General features: G+C 41.5%; 1 protein-coding gene across 1 annotated transcript in view; it reads left to right on the top strand.

Moving 5' to 3' along the window:
- Positions 1-25,820, top strand: part of RNF150 (ring finger protein 150) — a 117,186-nt gene that overhangs the window by 62,160 nt on the left and 29,206 nt on the right. Inside the window, exons 2-5 of the mRNA XM_010292024.1 lie at positions 7,400-7,650; positions 14,778-14,849; positions 15,238-15,320; positions 22,914-23,010. Coding sequence (XP_010290326.1) covers positions 7,400-7,650; positions 14,778-14,849; positions 15,238-15,320; positions 22,914-23,010 — 503 coding nt within the window. The remainder of the gene's footprint in view (positions 1-7,399; positions 7,651-14,777; positions 14,850-15,237; positions 15,321-22,913; positions 23,011-25,820) is intronic.

Genomic DNA, 25,820 nt, shown 5'->3' on the forward strand with positions numbered 1-25,820 from the left:
TGTCGCTCCGCTCTCTGTGGTTGCTGCATTTGCCTTTTAAGGAAGCCTGATTTACAGTTAAATGTTTTGGAAGATGGGCAAAGGACCAAGGCGAGTGCTAACAGTGCCAAGGAGAAGCGGGAAATGAGGGAAAGGATAAGTTGAAGGAAATATCTCTCTGCTTTTAAACAGAGAAGGAAAACAAATTGGAAATGTGGGCAGAAGGAGATGAAAGCACCTACGTCATTGCAAAGCAAGGGCTCTGGAGTAAAAAAGAAAAAAGATTATATGGTGAAAACTCGTGTTCTGATAACTTAAGTAGCTTGATACCCACAAAACTGGGGCTACGTGCTGCTATGCTGTCTTTGCTTCTGGCCTTTCCCTGCATTTTTTTTTTTTCCTCTTGGGCTGGGCAGTCTAGCAGGGGGTTAGCTCTGCCTGCCTGGTGTGTCTTAGTTTTAGCAGCGGGGACAGAGAACATTCATGCTCCTGCTTTTCTTTGGTGGCTGGCAGCTCTCCTCCTCCACCCAGCAGGGTGCAAGGGCAGCGTGGGGCTGCTGCGTGGGGCAGGCAGTGCTTGTGGGCCCCACAGGTGGGTAGGCAAAGACTTCTGCATCCTACTCTGTGGCCTTCCCTCCCTGTAGGGTGAAATCCTTCCCAAAACCTCACCAATGCTTTGCCCTTGATGACAGGGATACTTTTCTGGGATTGGCACTGAGAAGAGGTGGACGGTCCCACCTGCAGAACCCAGGTGTGATGTTCAGCGTAGATGGTGATGCAGTCTGTCTCTCCAGGCCTGCAGGTGCATCTCCCATCCTGCTATTTACTGCTTTCCTCTGCTTTGCAACTGTGTTCATAGCCCTGTGGTGGCAGCTAAACACTTGATGCTCACATATGTGGTGCACAGCTCTGAGCCACCAACCCACCCTCCTGCCTCCACATCAGAAACACACCCTTCTGCCTTGGCTGAAGCCCTAACTGGGGCTTTGAGGAGCGAGAGGCACCAACTGTCTCAGCCCTGGCCCTTTCTTGTTCATTACCAGTCCAGAAACAGGTATAGTTTCCACACTCTGGCTCAGAGAGGGTCTTTTTGGCATAATCAGCCCTCTGACTTTGACCCTATTGTTTCACTGTCATGACTTGACTTAATCTTTCTTCTCTCCAGGGGAGATACAATTTTCAGTTCCCAGTTAATGTAAAACCAAGTCTGCAGTTTTAGAGGTCCATCTGTCCCAGCATTGTGTTTCTCATAATGACAAACAGCAGCAGCTTGGGGAAGAGTATAAGCACGGGATGAACATTTAGTCCTACCTCCCCAGAATCGCTCTCCCAGCCTCCAGCAGTTTGTGGTCCCTGGGTGTCTTTTGTACTTGGTGGCTCTCTGATGTTTTGGAACACCAGGATCCTGGTTTTTAACCCCTTATTTTCTCATGTGGGGCCCTTCCTGTTTTATTCAGAGATGCCTTTTTTGCTTAAGAGTCTTTGGTGAGGAACCTCACTCAATAACTTTGAACAACCTAATCTGTAGTTGCCCATGTCTGGCACAAGTTACATAGCATAAAATTCAACTGAAATGCCATCTGATTAACCTATATACCACTTCCCATGTAATTTCATTGTAAAGAAAACCAAACACGATTATAAAGCAATAGTTTTTTCGAAGAAAGCAAGGTCTGTAGCAAAAGGTAGTATCTTCTAATAGCCCAACAGACCGTTCTTGGTTGTAGCTTAGACGATCGCAACTACAGCACCATCACCATGGATTCCTTTTCATTCTCCTCAGTACTAATTTTTCAGCTGCTGTTCTGGAGAAAAAAAAAAAAGTATTCTTTAAAAAATAATGTCTGTGCTTTGCTCCAAATTTGCTTTGAAATGTTATACATCATCCAGATCATACAGTAAAATGCATTCACACAGACACGGGCAGCAGCAGGAGCTACGGCAGGAAAGCACTCGAGTGGTTGGCAGCACAGTAAGTCCTTGTGCAGAGCAAGCACTGCTGAGCTCGCAGGAACCACCACCACCGAATTGGCTCATGCTGTGTGGGGCTGTCAGGACCCACAGACCACGGGCTGAGCCCAGGGAGGGTGCTCCAGAGCTGGGCATGGGCAGGCTATCAGATTGTTTAGATCTGTTTGGTTTGCTTTTTTCCAATAGCTGTTAGTTACCAAAATTGATTCCTAAAACTGAAATTACTTCTTCAAGAAGTAAAGGAAGAGTTGCTTAGGTTCTTGCACCCTCCTGCAACATGTCTATTCCTGGTCTCTGAGCAGGACTGAACACTGTCTGTTTTATCAGGGCAATTTCTGAACTCTAAAATAGTTTGAGTTTTCAGTTTCAAAATCTGTAAAAAGGAATACGTTAGTACTTGATTTTGATGTGCAACATGAGAGAAATCCTTACTTACATCTTGATAGAATATCTTGGAGAAGACTCTATATGCCTCCCAAATTGGAATTCTATTCAAATAACTCAATTAATTATTTCTCTGACGGACTTCTGGCAATTGCCAAGCATGAAGAATTAAATCATCTTTTCTAAGATGTGTCAGAAACATACCACTTTTTAGAGTCTGCATCAAAAATTGACAGCATTAAAGCAGCAGCCCGCTACTGCTGGGCCTGACTGCTAATTAGGAGAACAGAGGACCTTTTTCAGGATCACCCCTGAAACTCCCAGAACAGAATCAACTATCACAGGTTTGTCAGCACAGCCTGTGGCCAAGGTGGAGAATTAACATATGTCTTCTGGCCGTAAAATCTGTTCGTTTCTTCTACAAAAGCTACCGTTAAAGAACTGAAGTCTTTATTTTCCCCTGTCACCAGTGTATAGATTGTTACACTTGAAAAAGTTCGCAATTTTGCATAAAAGCATCCCAGCTGAAATGTATCTCCATAGCCAAGAGGAGAGGAAGTGGGGAGGAAGAAGGTTTGGAGAGAGTCTTTCTTCCGAAGTACGCATCTTGCTGTTGAAAACACTCTCTGACTTCATCACTGCTTCACAAGCAGTCTGTCTTCAGACTGTCATCTTCACAGGCTTCTGTCGTCCACCGCCACACGCAGGTGTTGGAGGGTGGCTGGCGGCTGCTGCAGAGTCACTCTCCATCTCCCCTCACTCCGTGGTTCCTCCTGCTGTTAGCAGTTCGGTAGGAGATGGGACTCCTTCTGCAGTCTGGGGCGAGGAAGAGCCCAGGATGACCCACACAGGAAGGTATAGTGCTTGGGGGATTCAGTATATCAAGAACTATTAATTCCAGAGCAACTCTTCATAAGCGAACAGAGTAGCCACAGCTTGGTGCAGCTGTTGTGCTGTTGATGGAGTAGCCACAGGGCTACACATTTGGCCCAGTGACTGGGAAACAAGCTGAGCCTGTCCACAGCTCTCCAGCATGGCCCCGCTGGAGCCAGCAATGCCCGGGCCTGTCCAACGCCCGCCAATAACCGTGCCGATGGCCCTCCTGCGTAATGCTGTGGGATGCAGAGCCCAAAAGCGGAACAGCTGCCTGAACGGCAGCGCGTTTCCTCCACCCAGAAATACTTGATTAGGCGAATACGCATCAGCAAGTTAAAGTGGCTTAAATCATCCCAAATGCCTGTAAGTTCTACCTTACTTGTTTTGTTATTGGCTTATAAGGAGAGAGCACTGACATGTTAAATGTTTCCTAAGCCAAAAAAGAAGAAAAAAAGTCCATTCACTGCAGCGTGAATACCTTTGATTTATGAATCTCTGATTCATCCTGACAGCTACTTAAAAATTCATGTCAGATTCTGCATTAATCTTGGCCAGAAAAAGAAAAGAAGTGTGTTAGGTAACAAGAGTGACACTAAATGCAGTTACCATTGTGGGTGTGTGTACTGGAAGGCATCGTTGGCATTTAACTCACCAGAGAAGCATCAGTACATATTACCAGATATTTTCTGGTTTTTGAAGTCTTTTACACAAATGTGTATTTGGGCGTAGAAAAGCATCTCTAATATTGATGTCTCGTTACATTATTTCTCCTCTTTAATGTGTATGGTATTCATGTATGTCAGAGCTTCCCGTGTATCATTAGCTACTGAAACTGAGATAATACAAACATTTTGTTGTAGAAGGGAGAAAAGGGAAATAAATTACTTTCTCTTTTTTTTAATTTTCTTTTCTTTCCAATATTGAGCATTTTTAAGACTAAAAACATAGCTTAATGACTTGATTGATCAAATAGCATTCTCTATAGTGCTTTGCAGAAATTATCATAAACTCAATAAAATGTTTTTAAAAATCCTGATTGTTATTTGTTGCTGATTTGGGGTTTTTTTCCAAGAATGCTTCATTACAAATGGTAATGTTTTCCAAGAAAATAACCAGATAGCCTGCAATTTGAATATATTAAGGGCTTGAATAAATAAAAGCAACTGCTTTCCTCTTGCAATAGCTGTGTCTTCTACTTTGCATTTCTAAATGTAATTTTACTTAGCATATATCCATTGCAATTTACTTAGTATCTTGTGTTTTTTAAAGTATGTTAAAAGTCCCTAGGCCCGAGGTGGCAGTAGACCATCCTGGCAGGGAGTGGAGAAGGGAGGGTGTGGTTGCACTCCTGTTCAAAACCAGTTACGTTTCCACCGTGAAGCCAGAAAGCTGCACTGTAGCTTGATCAGAAAGGGCAGGTGATGAAAAACAGGAATGAGGTTAAATTTATGCAGGAGATCACAAATTTTTTCTCCTTCTTTTTCATTACTTTACTGTGAGGTGCTTGTTTTACTATTACAAAAATTACTTTCATATTCGAACAATGGTATGTGATGCTTTATTTGCAACATGTCATATCTGGCCTGTGCCCATTATTTACAGTTCTCCAGAAATATACTAAGCTATATTCAGTTGAATTAAACATGTTGTTTAAAGTTTTTAAAGAAATTTAAGGTTCAAGTTAATTAAAGAGTTAATTTTTTCTACTGAAAGTATTTTGTCTGTATCTCCATTTTTATAGGCTTTCAGGTAACTTCATTCATACAGTGTCCCAGATTGTACTGAAGATGATGTTAGAGGTCTGTACTGGACAAGTGAGTGGGACAGAATGATGGCTTTTGAGAGGCTTTTTCATTTCAGTATTTTGGGCTGTGGGATTTTTCACTATGGGTTCTTTTTGGCTATATGTGAGGTGGTTACTTTGGTTTCCTGTAGAGTGATCTTAAAATTTTTATTTTCTTTAAAGAAAGGGAAGAGAACAAAGGCAGGCATGTGGACAACTAAGCACTGCTCCAGACAATTTGTTTTATTGACTGCAGGAAAATTACTGGCATGACACCAGTGCCCTTCTCAGCCACTTTGAGACTTGGCAAATTCTCCCTAGGCTGTTAGGGTAATGTTTGCATTAGCCTTTTATACTAAACAGGTATCAGAAGCATTTCAAAGGTAGACTTATCTTGGCTTCTGAAGGTGGGCTCTCACTAGACAAATAAAGGGAAATAACTGAAAATTATTAATGCTTTATGAAAGAGTATCAGCAGAAAGGTTAAGTTTCCTATCATGGATATATAAAACTCTAGACTCAGCTGAACTATTGATTTCCCCCTGTTTGCTGACTGGCCTGTTCATAATCAGGAAAGTGTTACGATAGAAAGTCTCATGAGAGGAAGAGTGGTGCAGTTTGCACTTCTACTCCAAGACTTGAGAGAGGAGAGTTCAGTTCCCAGCTTTGCGGCAGATTTGGTGTGTGAGTAGCAACAGTCTGTCACAGCTATTTCAGTACCTCCAATTGATCTAGGCACCCAGCAGAATTTCATAAAGTTTCCACCATGGTTAGCGTTTTACATTGAATGCCACTCACCTGTCTGCTTTAGTATATCCAAAATCCTGCTAGACACCTCCTGGTCTTTAGCATCTCAATACATTTGAAAACCTGGTTTATGCCTCCCAGGGGGTTTTGGTGGAGAAATGTCTGAGCTGGACCATGAGGACCAGGGCGCAGTGCTGCACCAGTGAAGCTCAGGTTGGATATCAGCTTGTAGGAGGATGCTGTTGGAAACACAAGTTGCCTCTATCTGCAGCCAAGTGATCCTTTCCCACCTCCACAAATGCCCCAAGGCAGGCAGTACTTTGTCCTCCTGCCACAGTAAAAATACAGGTAGTCGTGGGGTTAACGACATGTGGGCTGATTTCCTGGGATTTCAGCTGAAATTCTGATACCCTACCCCAGCATCGTCTCTCTGACTTCAGACATCCCCAGTTTGTACCTTTCTTTCTAAATGCCCATTTGTGATCATTTCATGTGCTGTTGTTTCTAGCACGTTTCTACATTAAAATATATCTTGTTTGTCCTTAGCCACTTAGTACAGTTCAGGATTTCGTGTAAAAATTGTCTATGTACTTGTTTTGTGAAGTGGAAGAACAGAATATCCCTAATATTAAACCATAAAGGAGTTATAGTATGTTTATAAAGCCAGAAAAGGCATTTAACAAACTGCCCAGTCCCAGATAGTTTCAGACTATATTTGTCATGTCCCTAGGGGACATAAAATTATGGAAGGAAAACTGTTTCAGCAGCGTGTGATGCAAGTAAAATGAAACAGCACTGTACAGAAAGGAAAGGTGGTGCAGAGTCAAGGCTTGATAGATCTTTGGAGGGTCCATTTCACAGGGCCATGGCTTCAGAAAGATTGACAGGACTGTAGGAAGTCCCTGCCCCATCCCATTAGTAGACATCACTTTGCCGCCTTGGCGGTGCTGACTCGTGTCCTCCTGGGGCCATGCTGCAGACTGTGTCAGGGGCTGATCTGGGCTGTGGTAGCGCGCTTTGTGGAATAAAACAGAGCTCTTGACTTTAAACTTGCATCAGTCGGTGAGTCCAGCTCCCAGCAGGGCTCCCAAACCTCTGCCTGGGCTCGGACTGTGGGGAGCCTGCGGCAGCACCAGGCAGCGGGTGAGCTGGGAACGTGTTGAGCTGCTCTTGTCCCCACAGGCTTTTCCTATTGCCAGCCCCAGGTGAGGGCATGATGCTTTGGTGCGTTCAGGTTATGACACCAGGTGGGGATCTGTGATTGAAAGTATTTTTGATCTGAATGTGGAGTTTGGGGGTGGGGGGCTTCTCTGACAGACTCTTGACCCTGCAAAATGGGCTATGATAAATGTATATGGAGTGTTGGACGAAAGATGCTGGCTGCAGCGTGTCTCCCTTTCTGCAGTGCTTACAGCAATATTGTCTAGAATAGTGCTGGAAATCTGTGCTTATGTCAACCCATGAAATACATTTTACATACCTCACCAAAACTAGTTCATAGAAACGCACTGTGTAACCGGTTCCAGGTGAAACCTTCACCAGATCCATCTGACTTATTTCCTGGTGAGCAGGAGAACGGGGAACTTTTTTGTTACTGTTTTGCCTTGTTTTGTCACTTGTTTTACCTAAGGTTTCTTTTCTCTCTCTTCTGTCTCATAGGCCTAGAAGATGTTGTAGCAATAATGATTCCTGAACCCAAAGGAAAAGAGATAGTGAGCCTTCTGGAGAGGAACATTACTGTGATGATGTACATAACCATCGGGACACGCAACTTGCAGAAGTATGTCAGCCGGACTTCTGTGGTGTTCGTCTCCATCTCCTTCATTGTGCTGATGATCATCTCGCTGGCGTGGCTTGTCTTCTATTATATCCAGCGATTCCGCTACGCAAATGCCAGAGACAGAAATCAGGTGAGCAGTGCTGGAATGGCTGTTTGTGCTTCCAAAAAATCACCATGAGATTCAGCTTAAAAGTTGAGGAAATTGTAAATGTGTGGTAAAAATTACAAACCAAAACAAAAAAAACAAAAAAAACAAAAAAAAAAAAAAAGAAAATTGAAAGAATGGGGAGATAAAAATGCTTGTGTTTGCCTCATGTCTTGGCTTTTCCCAATATAGATAGGATTCAGGAAAAAAGAAATTAATAAATATAGTGTATTTATTTTATGGGGTTTTTCTCCCATGCAAAACACACAAGAAACAGACAGAAAGTTCATAATGTTTATTAGTGAAAAGACTGCCTTGGTACATCTAGCCAAGTGACACAGAAATGTATATAACTAACGACCCTTGAGATCAAAATGATGACTAAAATATAGCAAGGTATATGAATGTCTGTGTGTGAAACAAGGGTTCGCAATAAGAAAGAAAAAAAAAAAGTGTTCTCATTTTAGTATTTCTTTAGAAGGGTCCTGCGCTTGAAAGGCAAACACGTCCCTGTGTTTGACAATGATCACTGAAAATGTAAGTGCTGTAGTGATACCCACCAATATTATCAGACCATTGCGTTTGGTTTTGTCATCTTGTCCCAAACCCCCTGAAAGAGATACAAAACCTATAGAGCTGGAAAGAAGTCAGCAGCAGTGGGAATGAGCCCTAGGTCTGGATTTATAAAGCACTGTGCGTCTTTATGGTAGTTCAGCATTGAATAATAATAGCAAGGATAATAATAAATTTAATCTTTTCTTGTCTGGATGCAACTATCTCAGCATCAGCAGAACTATGAAGCTGAGACTTTTACATTTCATTCTAATGGTACAGTAGAAAATGTTATCAATATATGAAATCTGAGGAGAAAACCATTTTACTTCAGGGAAAAAAATGCACTGTAATTCCGAGATGTTTCTGGACCCTTAATAAATTGCTGTTGGGGCAGCGGGAGAGTTGCCTTGCTTGCTCTGCAGAAAAAGTAAAACTGAGAGTGTTAATAATGATCTTATAGAGAAAAGTACTGCCACACACTCTGTAACGTATACATTAATGTATAGGGATCCCTCACCCTCCCCCATTGAAATTCAGGCATCCTCTGACATAGAGAGCAGCTGCTCTGTATTTACAGACGGAAAGAATATATTTTCCTTTTAAATATACAGTATGAAATTTTGGATAGCAAGAATGAGACTATCCCAGCTGGAATTTGAACATGACTGGCAGCAGATTCACTGTGACTGTAACGGCTGTGATAATTTATAGATGCTTTGGCTGCAAAAGCACGTGTGCCTAATTTACGTATGTGAGTACCGTAAGTGTGCTTTCAATCAAGTAATTATACAGGCAGCTTAGCAATGTAAATAGACATACATAAACATGAAAGTCAACAAAGAAAGAAGCTCATTCGGGTAATATGCTATAGTTTGGAACTGATAGGTTTATATGTTCAAGCAGATTTCCTTTTCCGTATTTTCTTTCCAAAGTTTGAACGAGACTAATGTGTGCACAAGCAGTTGTCCTGTGCAGAGGTTTTAATAACTTTCTTATTATACTAGTTCTGTTCTTCAGTAGAATAAGAAAGCATGCCTCCTAAGCAATTATGTATTATTAATTTTTTGCTGAAGCTGTAGTAATGACATGGGGCGAACTAGAATTTCTTCATGTACTTTCTTCATCCAGTTTTGCCTGACATCTTCTCTAATCTCTTTATTAGCTCTTTTCATATGAAAAATGGTAGCGATGTGCAGACAATTGTTTTAATGAGTCGCTGTGGTTTGGTTGTTTTTTCTTTTAGTCCTGGCTATGGAATATAATGATGTAGGTAGTTCAGAAGAGCTCATCTTGGTCGTGCCCTTTCCATGAGGGTTCCTCTCTGTTCCTCTAAATTTCTGCTTTTTTTTTTTCTTTGACACATTTTCTTGTAGCAAAAGGATGGGATCACAAACTTTTATGGTAATATCTTGGATATTCAGATATATGCAAGAAAAACTGTGTTGCTTTGCTGGAGCAAGATTCTTCTGTCATTGTGCTCAAAATCTTTTGCCATTATAACTTTCATGTGTCTGTATGAAGGTATTGTGCTTACTTGTTGGAAAGCCTTGCATGTGTTGTAAGCACCTTCATTGCTGGCCAACTTTAGGAAAGATGCTTCCTTCTGTTTGTATTTGATATACTCAGGCTGAAGTTTGTCCAAAGGTTGAAATGTTTGGATATACAGAGCATCAGATGAAGGGTGAGCCAGCTGGACTATTCAGAGAAAGTTGTGCTATCATTTCCTACCCCACAATGCATTATCATCTAACTATGCAGACTGACTGCCCTATTCTGAAAGTGCAAAAAATTGTGACTCATTTATTAGACTTCATTTAAAATTAAAAAAAAAATAAAAAGCTTAAATTCATTTTGACGTCTGAATGATTTAAAATCCCACATTTTTTTAAAGAAGATCTTGTGAGGACCTATGTTTTCAGTGTTGAATAAGAACCTATGCCTCCTCTTTGTTAACCTCTGTCATGCATGTACTTCCTAGGTTTGGCTGGTACCGGCAGCTACCAGGAGCAGTTCAGCCTCCTCTGGATTGGTAGTTTGGGCACTGTGGGAGGGAATGGGACAATGTGAGGGAATGGGGCAATGTGGCTGACTGCAAAATATGATTAGCAGACAAAGCCATTATCTCCAAGCAGGAGGGATGTTGCACTGGTACATGACAGCAACATTTCTGAACATCTTTCCTTGATTACTCCGGGTCTCCCTAAGTCATCTTCCATTTTGCCTCTTCCAAGCTGACCCATTGCAACTATTTCTTCCTTTCATAAAAAACATCGTGTGTCCTTTTGTCCAGCCTCATAACCACCTTTGACTCCTTGTCCTCTTTTGTATAGTGACCCTCCTTTCCAGGTCCGTTTCCCTTCTTGCACACCACTTAAGTTGCTGATCAAGCAATAAACCCAAAAGGAACCAATATAATTATCCATCAAGAAAGCAACGAGTCCAGCTAGTGAGAGAGGCAGCTAGAAAGACTGAAGAATCTACTGGAATCATTTCCTGTGACTCCCCAGTGAGATGGAACCTGGACATACAGTATGTATATCTTCAGCCACCACTCTTCCTCACCACGTGTGCAAAATCCAGGTTCATGTGCCAGAAGGAAGACACAGCTCATACCAGTTAGGTTCCTGATTTTGATGAGCAGAGAATCAGGACTTCAAGGATTCTCGCTGAATGCCCTGGTCTGTTCGTCCCAACTTGGCTGGCAATTAATGCAGTAGAGCGCAAAACTGTTCTCCATTATGGGCTTGTGCACCTGCAGCCAGGGTGTCAGCTACAAATATGGTTAGATTTCAATTTTGGCTTTAATACATTTAATTTTTAAGAGTATCTCTAGCACAGGAGACTGTACGGTATATGTGGAAGTAGAAGATAGGTAGTAATATTCACATGGATGAAAATCCAAGGCCTCCTCTTTTTTTCCCACCTAACAAGGTGTCCAGGAAGTAGGTGGTTGCCCTGATGATACTCCCTTTTTTGATATGAAGAGGATAAATTTGTATAAGGAAAGCATAGGCAATCTGCTTCCTCAGCAGCTTGTTCCTGGAGCCCTCCTGAACAGAGTTTCTCTGTGAAAGAATGTGGGAATTGTTTGTACCAAGAGACATCAAGTTGCAGAGCTAATTGGAAGCAGTTTGGAATTACACGACAAGTTAAGTCCTGGAGATAATTCAGCAAAACGTGACCTGTTGTCTCAGCCCTGTAACAGCCAGGACACGGGCTTAAAAAAAAAACAAAACTAACTCTGTCAGTGTGTCAGATTTCATATTTCAGCAGTAATACTAGAGTTCTCTTTGTCGTCTGTGAGACGTGAGATAGGAAGATGGTCAGGGGATGATGTTTAAGTGCTAGACCTGTTGACCTTATTTCTTACATGTAATTTCTTCCCATTGGTTTCTTGTTAAGAAGTTTTCTGTAAAGTCATTTTGACACCAGGTGGGCTCCATGAATTTTGCAGGATGGCGAAAGCCACAGCAGGCAGTGATTGCACAGGGGCTGAGGAGGGTACTGTGTGTCCTGAGTTAATCTCCAGTGAAGGATCTACTTTAGTATGTGACTGGCAGCATGTGGAGGGTCAAGCAATTATCTGAGAAGGAGGACTGCTGGCTGTGGCTTTGGATGAGAGTTTTGGGCCATTGAACAGAGACGTTAATCTTTGAAGTAGTCTTGGGAAGATGCTTCCCATGATGGAGTCTGCAAACTTTATCTGTCGTACAGAAGGTGTGTCTGATATCTCATCCTGATGGTGCGCTTCATTCTGTGCAAGGCACAAGGCGATCTCCTCCCTGCAAAGGTGACAGTTTAGTAAGGCCATTAGGAGAGAAGCACTTACCATAATTTCTCTTTCACAGCATCTACAGTCGTTTACTTCCTCTTTTTAACTTGTATCACCATCTCCACAAGACCATTGCATCTGATACACTTAAGTCCTTCTAGTCCAGTACTGAATGTTGCAGTCTTGCTAATGAAATCATGAGATTTATGGTTGTAAATCTCTAAGCCTCACTTTAAACTCTTAAACTATTGTAATGCCTCTTATCTTTTAGGGGAAATCATTGGTTAGTGATAGCATGCCTTTTGTTCAAATGGAAGAATCCTTTGAAAGTATGACTTTATTCCAAGATATTCCTGTTCTTTCAAAAACTAAATTATTCTCATTTGCATATAAGTAATGAACTTGTCTATTTAAGATAGATAAGAGAAAACAAACATGAAAACAAGCAGATCAAAGATGTACATGAGTCTTTAATCTTGTCCTTTCCCCTTGAAGAACATGCAAAGAAGAACTGAGACATTTCATTAGTTTAAGTAATAATAATGATGAAAAGGAATCACAAGCAATTCCTGAAGCAGGACATAATGGCTCTTGTCTTGCTTTATGTTATCAGTCTGTCTTTGATTTACATTAAAGAAACAAATAGCTGGCAAGAAATGTTTCCAACTCTCCACTGATCCCATTATTTAAGGGAGACTGTGAGGAAAATGTACCACAGAAAAGATGTTGTATAACTACAACATACTCCCTCACATGTAATAGCTATGCTGGAAAGCTCATATGTAAATCTCATATGATAGCCAAGATCGTTTTCACCTCTTCAGCTAGATCTGAAATTGCTCTCTGCTTTCAGTATCGCATGCGTTTTGTTAGTCTCCCATGTCTTTGCAATCCAATAAGCCTACTCTCCAAATTTAATTCAGTGATTTTAATTGAATCTGAAGAACAAAGTGGTAATTTATTAATCATATCTGTATGGTGATTAGGTCTCAATTTACAAACTACATCCAGCTTCCTTCCATTTTTGGTTTCATGCTCTCACCCCCTCCAGCTGGAAACCCTTCCCGCTGACAGGCCCCTCTGAACTCAGGCACAGGCGGTGTTCCCAGCCTGAAAAGTTGAACGGCTTCTGAGTCACCAAGCTCCTAAGTCTCCCTCCTATCTAACAATACATGGCTGGAAACATGGATGGGGAGGGGAGGTGAAGAGGAGAGTTTAAGTCACTTATTGGTGGCAAACTGGGATGCACTGTTTCATGAACTGTTATAAAACTGACAAGAAAACATCGGAGTAGGTGTTGCTGCATGAAACTGTACGAGAAAGGCATGAAAAAACTGGAGAGACTCCAAGGAGGGTCACCAGTATGGTCTGGGGACAGGAGAACATGATGTCTGAGAAGAGGCAGAGGCAGCTCGGCTTGCTGAGCCAGGAGGAGAGCAGAGGAGGAGGAAGGCCTCTGCCTGCAGCCTTCAGCTGCATAACGGGTGGTTGGGAAAGGAGGCAGAGTCAGACTCTTCTCGGAGTGGCCAGAGAAAGGACAAGGGTAATGGTCACAAATTACAAGGGAAATTCCATTTGTATGTTTCAAAAAAAAAAAAAAAAAAGACTGAGAGAGTGGTTGAGCGCTGGAACAAATTATCCACGGAGGTTGTGAAATCTCCCTTCCTGGAGATATTCAAAACTTTACTGGACAGAGCTCTGACTTTGAAGTTGACCCAGCCTTGAGCAGGGGGTGGGAGTACATGACTCTCAAAGACCTTTCCAGCCTGTGAGTCTGTCTCCAGATCGACTCGTCATTGGGTTAGCACAAGTGAGCCCCCAGGTCCTTTGAGCACTGATACAGGCTCAATAGCACAGGGTGCAGAGGTAGCTCTGCTGAGCAGTGATTGTCTGAACTGCCCCATAATGTTCTCAGCCTCTTACAAGAGACAGGCATCTCCATCTTCAGCGTTTGAGAGCAGGGTGTTTTGCATCAGGTTGTTATTACATACTTTAATCCTGAGTGGCTGTGACCCTGCCAGCACAGTAACAGTGTTTTGGAAATATGGGAGAATAGTCAGAAACATCACGTGGTAAGCAATTCATGGTCCACTGGAGGGAAAGACAGCAAGGCAACGAACAAGCAAATGGTTATGTATGGATAGGATGTTACTGCAGGACTATATAGTGCTTTACTTGTAAGAAACTGCAGATGCTTTCGCCTCATTTTAATACCTGGCATTGCTCCTATAAAGTAGGCAACTCTGTTGCAGGAAAAGAGAACAGCAGAGAAGATCATTCATATTTTTTGTGGTTAACAAATTAACAGCTTACTTTCAGCACTTGCATCTTGCTGAAGATCATGAACTTGTTCTGGAACAGCGTAAGAATAAAGACCTTCTGAATCTTAAGTCCAACGTTCACTCTGCTTCATTAGCCCAGGCCTCATTTAATAATGTATTTTTTACAAGTGTTATTAAAAACAGAGAGCGAAAAAGTAAGATGCCTAAATAGTTGACTTTTTACATGTATTGCTACTCACTGGAATAGTGAAGATGGAGTCACATGCATTCTCCACTGGAACTCCATTAGAGTAGCTTTACTTCATCGGCCATGGGTTACCAGCAAGCTTAGACTACCTCCTGTGCCCTTATTGTGAATAACAGCATGACTGACCTCATCTGTTTATATTTACACAGAAATGTCCTGTTTCATGTACAGTCACTTCAGATTATTAAGAAGCCTAGGGAGAAAAGGTGATGATTTCTGCATGAAGAAATGCTTAAGAGCAAATTTTGTATTACAGCGCCGGCTTGGAGATGCTGCAAAGAAAGCAATCAGCAAGCTGCAAGTCAGAACAATCAGGAAAGGTGATAAGGTAATTTTTCAAATTGCTCATTGCCAAATGAAACTCTGTGCTGAGGATTCCTTCAGACCACTGGGACAATGAGACAGAACAGAAATGGCAATTGCTTATTTAGCTACTGTGTGTCCTTCAGGCAGGGAAAGAATACTGGTAAGCAATGTACAGATGGGATGGAGTAGCGAGAGAAGGTGGTGATTCTGTGAAGATGCAGAAAATCCAGAAAGTTAAAACATGCTAATTAAATCTGCATGCTTCCCAGGGCAACTTTCCAACTGGAAACATGTTGGAAAATCTGACTTGCTTGTCAGTGTCTGTTTCACTTTGTCAGATAGGCTCTTGTATGAAGAGATTAGCTGACAAAATCAAAAAATGAAAATGATTAATGTTCTCTTTCCTTTAGGAAACTGAGCCAGACTTTGATAACTGTGCTGTTTGTATTGAAGGCTATAAGCCCAATGATGTTGTCAGAATTTTGCCTTGCAGGTAAGTTGAAGGTTGAAGGTGCTTTTAGCTCTCATAGTCTCTCTACTTCAAGACAGGCTCTTGCTGGTGAGATTGCCTGAGAGCTTGGGGAGGGAAGAGTGAGTTTATAATTTTGATTATTCAAAGTCTGTTGGTAAAGGTATCTGAAATGCCTCTTTATTCAACTTGAAGTAGTAAATAGTAGAAAGTAGTATTAATGGTGGCAAGAACCTGAGTTTAGCATGATAGTCAGAAATTTTGTCTGATCTGGACCTATTACAAAGTCTTCAGTAGTATTTTTAACCTAAAAGTTTTGATTTCTCAGTTTTCCTCACTCTTTTTATATCAGTCCAGAATAAATGCCTTAGAAGAATTTGCCCCTGACTTCAAGGTGAACCCTGGGCACAGAAGCCAGGGATAGAGCAGGCTCCTGCTCCCCAGAGAGCTACTTCTTTTGCTGTCCTGGGCCATGTCCAGATGCTGAGAAAGGGATGACTTCTATCAAAAAAACCCAACCAACCGTAAAAGGAGATATGCTGAGTAGAAACAGTAAAGCATAAAGGGAATGTGATAAAGACCACGTTATCTATTGCTGCCGTGAAAATATTCTCAGGTGTGTGGGACATGGAGGTGACAAGAAGAGCTTTTGGGCTTGTTCTTTCTATTCTTCCCGTCATGTGAACGTGCCCTGCGCAGCACGTACACTCGCAGTGATGTGACACAGGAGCACAGGCTCTTGCCACCTATAACAGCTGTATTCATCTCCCTGTGCTATTGTATTGTCATCTGTGAAGTGTTAGCTAATGAAGGATTTCTCTAAGGAAATCAATCTCTTAGGAAATTTCCTAGGAACAGTGGTTCCCCTAGGAGAGCAAGAGCAAGTCTTTGAGTTCCCTAGAAGTAGTAATCTCAAGTGCTGTACATACAGAGCAGAGATGATTTTTTTAATAGAGTTTCTTCTCCAGACATGTTCACTGGCTTGAGAAACTGAAATATTTGTTTCTTTTCCTGCTGTGTTGTTCCCTAGTAGATATTTGAATGTTACAAGCTGTCCATTTCTGTTCATGTGACTCATTAAATCTGTTTACTGCTATCACTAAATGGCAAACAAAAAGCAACAGATTAATCATAAATTTGACCTACTGTAAATCCCCCACAATGACAAATTGCATGTGAACTCTTTTTTTTTTTCCTATGAACGGACACAAATTCATCACTTCATGAAGCAGAAATACAGAAAAATGAAAAATTATCAGAAAATATGGACCTTGGTTTGACAAAGCTTGTTTTCATAGAAGCATAATAAAGCTTGGAAATTTTGCATGATAGAGACAGGCAGTTTTGGGAGGCAGTTATACAACAGCAAAAAATATTTCTAAGCTCTATCTTTCACTTAGGTCTCGCCTCATAATTCAGTGAGGCTCCAGTCAGACTTTGTCATTCACAGTGTTGAGTCAAGCAGAGTGAATAGGAAACGCATAGTTAACAGGTGATGTTCAGTTCTTGGCTGACTTAAAAGGTCGCCTAGAAAATGACTCATGCTAAAAGGGTAGCAGCAGCAGAACTGTCTTGTAAAATACTAACAGTTTGAGCCTCAGCAGTTTTGAATTATAAAAACTCAAATATCTTTTTCCAGCAGCTACTTCACAAACCCTGGCTTCCCTGCTACACAAATTGTGAGGGCAGTATTTTACACATAGGCATGGGTTTGGACTTCCAAAACAGGAAATGGTAGTCATGATTCTTTCTGCAGTTGTCAGTCTTGTCTCGCATCAAGAAAAAAAAAAAAAAAAAAAAAAGGTGGATTAATTTCTGTCTTAAGTGAGTAGGAGAGTGTTATATCTTGATAAAGACCTACAGACTCAGTAGGTTTATTCCTCCAGCATCCTCAGTTAAACTGTGTGCAGTTTCTAGTGTGGGAACCTCATTAGACTGCTGTTTAATAAGAGGCTGGCATTTCAGCAAGCCTTACAGAAGCCAGCACCATATGACACCAGTGCTGGCTGACCTTAGTGTTTCTATCCAGGAGGTGCTTATGATGTAGGACTTTTTACCTGCAAAGCCAAATATGCCCCAAGAGCCGCACATGAAAGATGCTGCTTTGTACTGCAGACAGTACTGGGAAAACCACTGCTAGCAGGCACACTCTTTATAAAAAGCCCTACATATCTTGAGATTTCTTTTTAAGGCTGGTGGAGCCTGAATCTCTTAAGAAATTGGTACCAAAAATCCACCAGACAATATTGCAGTGGATGAGCTCTAAAGTCATATAGATACATGTTTACTAACACTTGCTCTGTTTTCCCACATGTCCTCTCTTTTCTGTTGGCAGAGAGCAGGCACTGGGATAGCTTGTTGTGTATCCCACTCTGGAGAGCTAAGAGAATTCCAGTTAACTAGTGCTTCTTCTCTGTCGTCTTTAGCCAGCTCCCACAACTGACTGTATTAATAAACTTCACTCTACAGAAAGTATTAAATAAATAAGGACTGACACTTGATTAAAAAAAAAAAAGTGTTGTCTTGCAGCTGGTTTTATGTTTAATGGTAGCAAGCATCACTGAAGTTATCTTTGAGGGCACTGACACAACCTCAAATGTAACCAAGTTCATTGTTCCCAGAGTGACATCTCTTGTCATAGCCCTGGTTCCTTCTGCTTGTCCTCCATCTGTGGCTTCAAAACACCTCTGTCTTTTCTGCTCTGTCTTTGGAGAAGTTACTGGTGCTGCTGCTCCCAGCGTGTGCCTTTTACTAAACTTTACTAACTTGACTAAACTTCCAGAGAGTCAAGACAATTCTTTCAACCTCATGTCTACTGAGTTCTTCATAACCTCTTTTTTTGGTTGTTTCATTTCTGTCACCAATAAACGTGCTCTCTGACCCCATTCCAGCGCTTTCCCTTCCCCTGAGCCTTCACTCCAGGAACAACTATGATTTCAGAGACTGCTTCACTCCTCCTTTCTCTTTTTATTAGCTTTCCATGAAAATTATTTCATCACACACATTCCCTTTGATTCCTTCCTCTCACTTACCCTCATCATCACCTTCTTCCTCAAAAATAAACAAATAATAATGTACATGCACCTCTGAAAGCCCAGACCTTCTCGTTGGATACTACAATGCTGCTCAGTCTCTCACCAAAATCCTTCTCAGTCCTCTGTCTCAACTCTATGTCTAATCCAGGCGACTGATGGTCTTACTCAGGGCCCCCAGAGATGTACCTCTTTTTCTGCTTTTGCCTCCTTTTCTCTTAGCTCACGCTTTTCTTCTGAGAAAAGGAAAGACTGCTAGAAAAGAAACCTAGACTGCTAGGTTTGTTTGCATGCAGTTTGGAAAGTTGGGACTAGGAGTAGAAAGACTAGGAGGAGTTTTCCCTTAACCTGGAAAAAGAGCTTCTCAAAATTCTTGGCAAGCTGAAAGCTTTATGATAGCTTTACAACAATCAAATTATTATCATTTTGGGTTAAGCTTGAAATGAAAATTTTTTTCTTGTATGTTTAAAAGTAATTTCCAGTTAAAAAATATGAAGCGCTGTTTAGATAATAGTAAATGAAATGCTCTGGGATTTTGAGGTTCTTTTTCTTTCTTGGTGCTCTGTGAGCTTTACACAGCCACGTGCAGTCACAGAGTCACAGAAGAGTGCAGGAGGGATCCCAGGAGGCCACCACTTCTGGAACAGCACAGGGGCACTGGCCGTGCACGTGTCGTTCTTGGGAGTTTTTTCCAACATGCTGCAGTCTCCTGGGATGAAGACTCTGCAAATTCCCCTGATAGTTTATTGAAGTGCTTCGCTGCCCTGACTGTGGTGAAGATTTTCCTGTTGTGTAACCTGGATCTCACTCGCTGCAATTTAAACAAATCCTTGTGCCTCTTATCCCTATGAGAGGTGAAGAACAGTTGTTTCCTTTCTCCTTATGGAAGCTTTTGTTTTGTATGAGGATTGTTACGACATCTCCTCTCCTTTCCCCTTCCTCTCTTTCAGCTAATCAATTACAGTTCTTTGGAGAAACTTTTTAACCCATCTGAATCAAGATAGTTTTGCAATGCATGTGGTTGCACACAACAAACAAAACCCTTATTTTTTCTAGCTCTGACTTCGATTGTCAAAGCCATGTCCTGAGCCTGTCCTTGAAACATCTCTCTTACTGTCTCCTTGTATGGGTCATTACTTCTGAACTCATCCATGATGCCTCTACCCTCTCATTCCTTTTAAAAGTTGCATCAGTCAGAACTACAGAGGGAGAGGGGTTTTTATTGCAGTTGATCTTTTTACATTTTTTTACATCTTTGTCCTACCATATGACAGTTGCGCTCTCGTCTTTGTGCTGACCCTTATTTTGCCTGATTTGGATGATAAACTTATCACGATATCAAACAATTGACGATTTGTTGAAAGCCATAAGCATTTATATAGTGCTGTAGCTAATAACAAATAAAATAAATTTTCAAATGCAAATCTGCAAAGCCTGCCACCTCACTTCTGTGCACAAATGTTTCTGTGTTCAAAAATAGATATTATGAGCGCTCTAATTATATAATGTAGTATAAAAATTTTAAAATGCAAATCTTTATCTGATTTCAATTAACATTCCATTTTTCTGTAGATATCTGTCAAATAATCAAGTACGTTCTGTTGTACATATTATATCTGAAATTAATAGAGACATAATACACTGTGCTAGTGTAGTATTGAGAAATGCAAAGTGACATGATCTGTCATTTATTTAAATTACTCTGCATTGGTATGATTTCTTTTAGAATAATTGTTTTTTGAAGCTAACTTTAGGAACACTAAACTTCAGGTTTTTAAAGTCTTTAAGGCATGAAAGTTCCAAGCGTTTGGTAATTAACAGATATTATGAAATGCTGTAATATGAACCACAGTTTGACTGAGGCTTGCAAAGCTTGAACTTGAAAACAAAAGGAGACTTTCTAGTCTATGGGAAAATGGCTTCATAGAAGTTACGTATTTTTTTTATCCAAAACAGATTTTGGAAATCTGATTTTTTTTTTCAAACGAATAATAAATATCTCAGATTTTGGAAATGTAATGATTATTTTGGCACAAATGTGCATCAGATGTTTGCAGTTGAACATACTTGTTTATGAATGTGAGGATATAATTAAAGAAAACCAATCACTATCAAGAATTTCAGTTATCTCAAATAGCTGAAAAGCAAGACATTGACATTCAGTAGCCTCCATGAATTAACACACCCAAGGAATTCTGTTGGTTAGACTTCTAAATGTAAAATTACACATGCCTAAGGACTGTATATGCTTTCAGCTATTCAGAATGCTTACCTGATGATGTACTGAATATGTCCCTCCTGAGATAAAAGGAAGGAAGAGTTATGCAGGACAGAGACTGAAATTTGGTGCATTGTGTTTTTACCCAGTAAAGCAAGTCTTGTTTGGGAGGAGGCTTGTGAACTTTAGCAGCCTTAGCAAAGTAGTGGTTTAAACTTCAAGTATTACGATACTTCATTTGTGTTAATCATGTTGACATACAGGATCAGATGAGGTTTGACAAAAGTTTGGTATTGCAGCCAACTGATATAATTAGACTAGGTTGAACTTCCAAGAACAAATTTGCCCTTTCCCATAGTTGTGTGAAGTCAGACCAAGTACAGGAATGCGATAATTTGCCACGTAGCTTTGTTTCACAAAGGACCTGTTTCTTCTAGAAGCAGTGAGAAAAAAAAAGCGCAGTGAAAAGAATACGATTCTGAGATTTCACACAGTTTTAGCTTTGAATGTCTAGTGTTATTTAGGACTGAAGCCAGCTAGTAAGCCAGCCAGCTAGTATGTCGGCCAGTATTGTGTTAATAAGATCCAGGGTTGCAAATCGATACTGGTGAAAATGCACCTCAATATCTTCCATTAAATTGCAAAGCTGTGTGTATTTTGTTGTATGAGAGAGCCCACGACACGATACAGCGGCCGACCCATTCAGCTGAATATGTGCCACTTAAATATTTAAAATTATTTGATGCGTTAAGTCGTGCCGGCTTTCTCAGAGATTGCATTTCCACGTGGAGGCTGGTATGTGCCCTGCTCCCGACAGAGCCTTGGGCAGCTGTGAGCTGTGTCCACCTGCGGTTACCTGGTGGGTTCATATGGCTGTGTTGTATGAGCGACGCACACGGGGCAGAGGCAGCACAGGGAAACACAGGCTGGGGACTGCTCAAATGTAAAAGTTCAAGCAGACTGAAACGTGACTTTCAGGCTCTGCCAAATAAAATGTGGGACACCTGTTGCAAGCCTTAGAAAGGAAATTTAGAGCTGATCTATATGGTGTTTCAAAACAAGCTAATTAGTCTTAGTTTACACATTCTGGACCAAGATTGTGTATGTGTATCGAGCCTCATATTTCGGAATAAAATACCCTCTTTCAATTTTTCTTAAGTTATTAAGATGTCCCTGCTCATTGCAGGGGGGTTGGACTAGATGACCTTAAAGGTCCTTTCCAACCCAAAGATTCTATTATTATTATTATTGTTATTGTTATTATTAGGTTATGTTAGGCAGTTGGACTAAGGTCCCTTCCAACTGTACTATTCCGTTCTCTTCAATTAATTGATTAAAACAGATTTTTAGAAAGGCAAGTCAATTTTCAATTTCCTACATGCCAGTGTGATTCCTGAGGCTATGTGCATGGTAGGAAACTTTCCCCCTTTTCTTCAGAAGGAGTGGAGCTGTACAAATTTCACTGCCGTGGGCTGAGCCCCGACTCCTCTACTTGGCCTACTCAAGAGCATTTCTTAAATCCCAAGCCCACATTACTGCGTTTTATCACATTTGTTTTCTGCAACCACAGGGTAACAGAATATGCTTGCAAGAGAAAATAGACTCTCTCAGTCAGGTACCTGCGCCAAATACCTCTGTACTGAATCTCAGTTTGTGTCAGGCGAAGCCAGACAACGAACTTTCAGTTCCTCCACCTGGATAATGTTTAAGAAAAGTGGCCCCCAGCAGCCACAGGGCTCAGGTAGTCACTAGACCAAGCACAGGATTAGCTATAACCCCTTCAGGGCTGAAATTGTTTAGGAGCTCACTCTGATGGGCAACTTCTAAAGAGCAGGAAAGTCAGGGAGAATGTTTTAAAAAGCATCATCCTGTTTTTTACATTTAAATGAAAAGTAGCCTTTTTTTTAAAATTAATTTTATTTCTTTATGCCTGCATCCTAAAGAATACCAGACCCCTGATGGCTTTGCATTTAAATTATGTGTAATCAGGTTTGTTTGTAGAACCATCAAGAAACACTAATGTGATTTTTATCTTTACCAGCAAGCAGGTTTTGTTTACTGACAGCCTTTAACATTTAAAGAGTATGAGTTTTGCTGATGCATTTTTGTGTAATTTTCATAATTCTCTAATTATGTATATGTTTTCTTTTCCAAACGCAGGTGAGCAACACTGTGCACACGTGCTTGAGATGCTGCAGAAATAATTTTAGTCTTGTGTGCACAGGGTATAGTTTTGGAGTCCTTGCAGAGGTCACAAACCACACCATTTGAAATACTCTAATTTTACTGAATTCAGAAGTGTCTGGTATTAAGTGGTAAATTGTGCTGTGGTGGATTTGAATTAAAATGTCCTGGTTTTCATTGCAGGCATCTTTTCCACAAGTCCTGTGTAGATCCTTGGCTGCTAGACCATCGTACCTGCCCGATGTGTAAAATGAATATTCTAAAAGCTCTAGGGATCCCGGTAAGCATGTCGCAGAGCAGCCGGTCGGGGCAGAAGGGAAACACCAGCTACTTGGGTATATCCCTATCCCTTTGCCAGTCTGTTCCCATCCTACTCTTCTTGCCATGTTACTGATTTATTAAGGGGACTACAAGCTGAAATGTCTCACTCTACCTCTCTCCTTGCACCCCACTTTTATTAGCAAGGAAGAGTGTGTGTATGGGGGTCGGTTGGGTGTTGGGACTTGTGTGTTGCCTGCTTTGTGAAGCAGAGGATCGTTTACTGGTGTTTTGGTGGATTTCTAGATTCTTTCACATAGCTTTTGTTTGTGTTTTAATTCAGGACTGGATTTATTTTTTTAATCATGCTCTCAGTTCAAATCTCAAAGCAGAAGGTCTGCAAAATGAAATTTTCCCTGCTATACTAGTCGAGGACAGCTAGTGGCTCATTCTGGGGAGCCAAATCTTTTTTCTGTCAGATTTCTCTTAAAGTCTATCTGTAGCAAGCTCCGTACTCCTAATTCCAGTTAGGGAACGTTTCTCCCAGTAACTAAGCATGCGGCAGACCACATGACATACAATAAATTGTTAAGCTCTTTGTTATTTGGAACATTCAGATGCGGTTAGAATTGCCAAAGCAATTGATCTTTTTAGGTTGCATGTTTACATTCAGATAGTGCACGTCCTGTCTGCCATCCAGTTTCCTAACCACAGGGGCTTCTCCTGGAAGAAGTGAGTCACTTTCTCACACCATGCAAGGCTTGCCACGTGATAGTGAAGTTCAATACTGAAACACCACCGGTTGGTGTGTTAACAGGTGCTGTAAATACCCTCCCCAGTTAGAGATGGTGACATGCCAGCTCATATATGAAAGAGCTATATAAAGTAAAATAGCTCATGCGAACGTATTAGGGGACCTGATGCAGCCGTTCCCCAACAGTTAATTTTCATTGAGACTAGGAAGCCAAGCAGGTTGCTGAAGAAGTGGTTCCGTAGGAAGTGATGAAGTATGTTTTTATTGAAGTAGGCAGATATGTTAACCTAATATAATCCCAGCTAAAAATATTGAATGGGCAAAATGAAGTAGAGCATTGTAGTTAGGGTAACATGTCATTACAGTTGGCCTATTTTTTCTGCTAAGCATGTATATTATCTTTAGAATATTAAAAGTTGATACACCTGTTAAATCAGTATTTGAGATGTTGGGAAAGGCTGGAACGAAGGCTGGCTCTGCCATTCAGCATCTCTGTGCCTAGGCTTAAATACAAAAGTTTTTTCCCAGGTTCCACGTCTCAGTTCACAGGCCTGCCGGTGAGCAGTTACCCAGGATTTTGACACCTCTTCTTCATACCCAGTATATTGTTCCATGGCTTTCTTCTGCACCATGCAGGACCACAGGATTTCTGCTCTCACATTGGTCCGTTCCCATTTTTGCCCAAGCATTTCTTTAGTATGCTCTTCATCCAGCTTCATAATCAGGGGATATAGCCAAATCAGACCTCCTACATTTTGGAGGCCTGCGGTGAGTTGTTAACATCTTTCCAGAAAGTTTAGTACCGTCAGTCGGTCTTTACATCCAGAATACGGCTCTCACTGACTTCACTGACAGCTGCTGAAGGCTAAGCTTGTCCGCAGGCTGTCTGAGGCTGGGTACATCAAGGGGAGCAAAAACATGGCCAAGAGGCCATGTGTAAAGGTGTTGGTTTACATGACTCACTTTTACTACGTATAAACAGCTCCATAGTGGCAGGTATAGAACCTAATTGCCAGGAATAATTAAAAGTGCCATTCAGTTTCCTCAGCCATCGTTTCTTTTCTCACAGCTCCCTGTCTTGTTCTCTCTGTATCATGTAGCAGAAGGGCGATGCATTCTGCTCCCCTCACTGAGAGCTTTCCACATGGAGCTTCTGTGGAAATAATTGTACTGGGCAGGTAATTAAAGATACTGCTGTAACCAACATAAACATCTGGGTCAAATGAAGATTTCCGAATCAGCCTTAGTGCTGGTCTGTCTTAACACTAAAAATCAAGCACTTGGATGTTAATGTTCCACTAACAAAATTTGATTAGAGGATTTTATTGTATAAATTCCTGTAAAAATTTCCCTAGGTTGTTCTAAGACAACAAACTGAAAAGAGCCCACTCCATCATTTGGAGGAAGCATACTGGCTCCCACCTGCAAGGATCATCGATTAAGGTCATGCAGGGAGAGCTGACTTACAGTTGTCCATGGGAACTGGGAGCAGATGGTAGCCTTTGTGTCAGGGCTTTCCTCTGGCTGACAGCAAAGGAAGTGGGACTGTAAGAGCATCTGGTAGCTTGGGGGTTAAAAATTCTTGTACTGCTGCTCCTCTTCCTCTGTTTTTTCTGTATTTCTCTTTCTAAAATACACCTCAACTCCTTGCCTCCCCCTCTTCTACCTCATGCCCTTTCCTGCTTCTCCTCTGCATAACCCCTCCTGCCCAACCTTTATCCTTTTGAGCTCCTGCTCTGGGGTTGCTGCTCATGCTCTCTGCTCAGCTCGCAGGACCTGTTCTGTGCATCCTCACCCTTCGTGCTGCCCGGCACCAGTTGAGGGCAGCCCAGCATGGGCATCGGTCCTGTGGGATGCTTTCTGGTGCCACCATGAGCTTGCAGGCAGCATGCAAAGCCCACTTCTCTTTGGAGAGTGTAATTGTCAGTCCCAATAAGCCACCAGTCTCTATCAGCTCACATGAACTGGTATTTTCAGAGGCTCGTAACTCAGCCAGATGTCAGTAGGCTGTTGTGGGAAAAGACATTTCTCTGGAAGAAGCTGTAAAGCTCTAGGGCTTCTCAGTGAGAGGTGGCAAA

Source organism: Phaethon lepturus, unplaced genomic scaffold (assembly GCF_000687285.1).
Source record: "Phaethon lepturus isolate BGI_N335 unplaced genomic scaffold, ASM68728v1 scaffold49907, whole genome shotgun sequence".
NCBI classification, from domain to species: Eukaryota; Metazoa; Chordata; class Aves; order Phaethontiformes; family Phaethontidae; genus Phaethon; species Phaethon lepturus.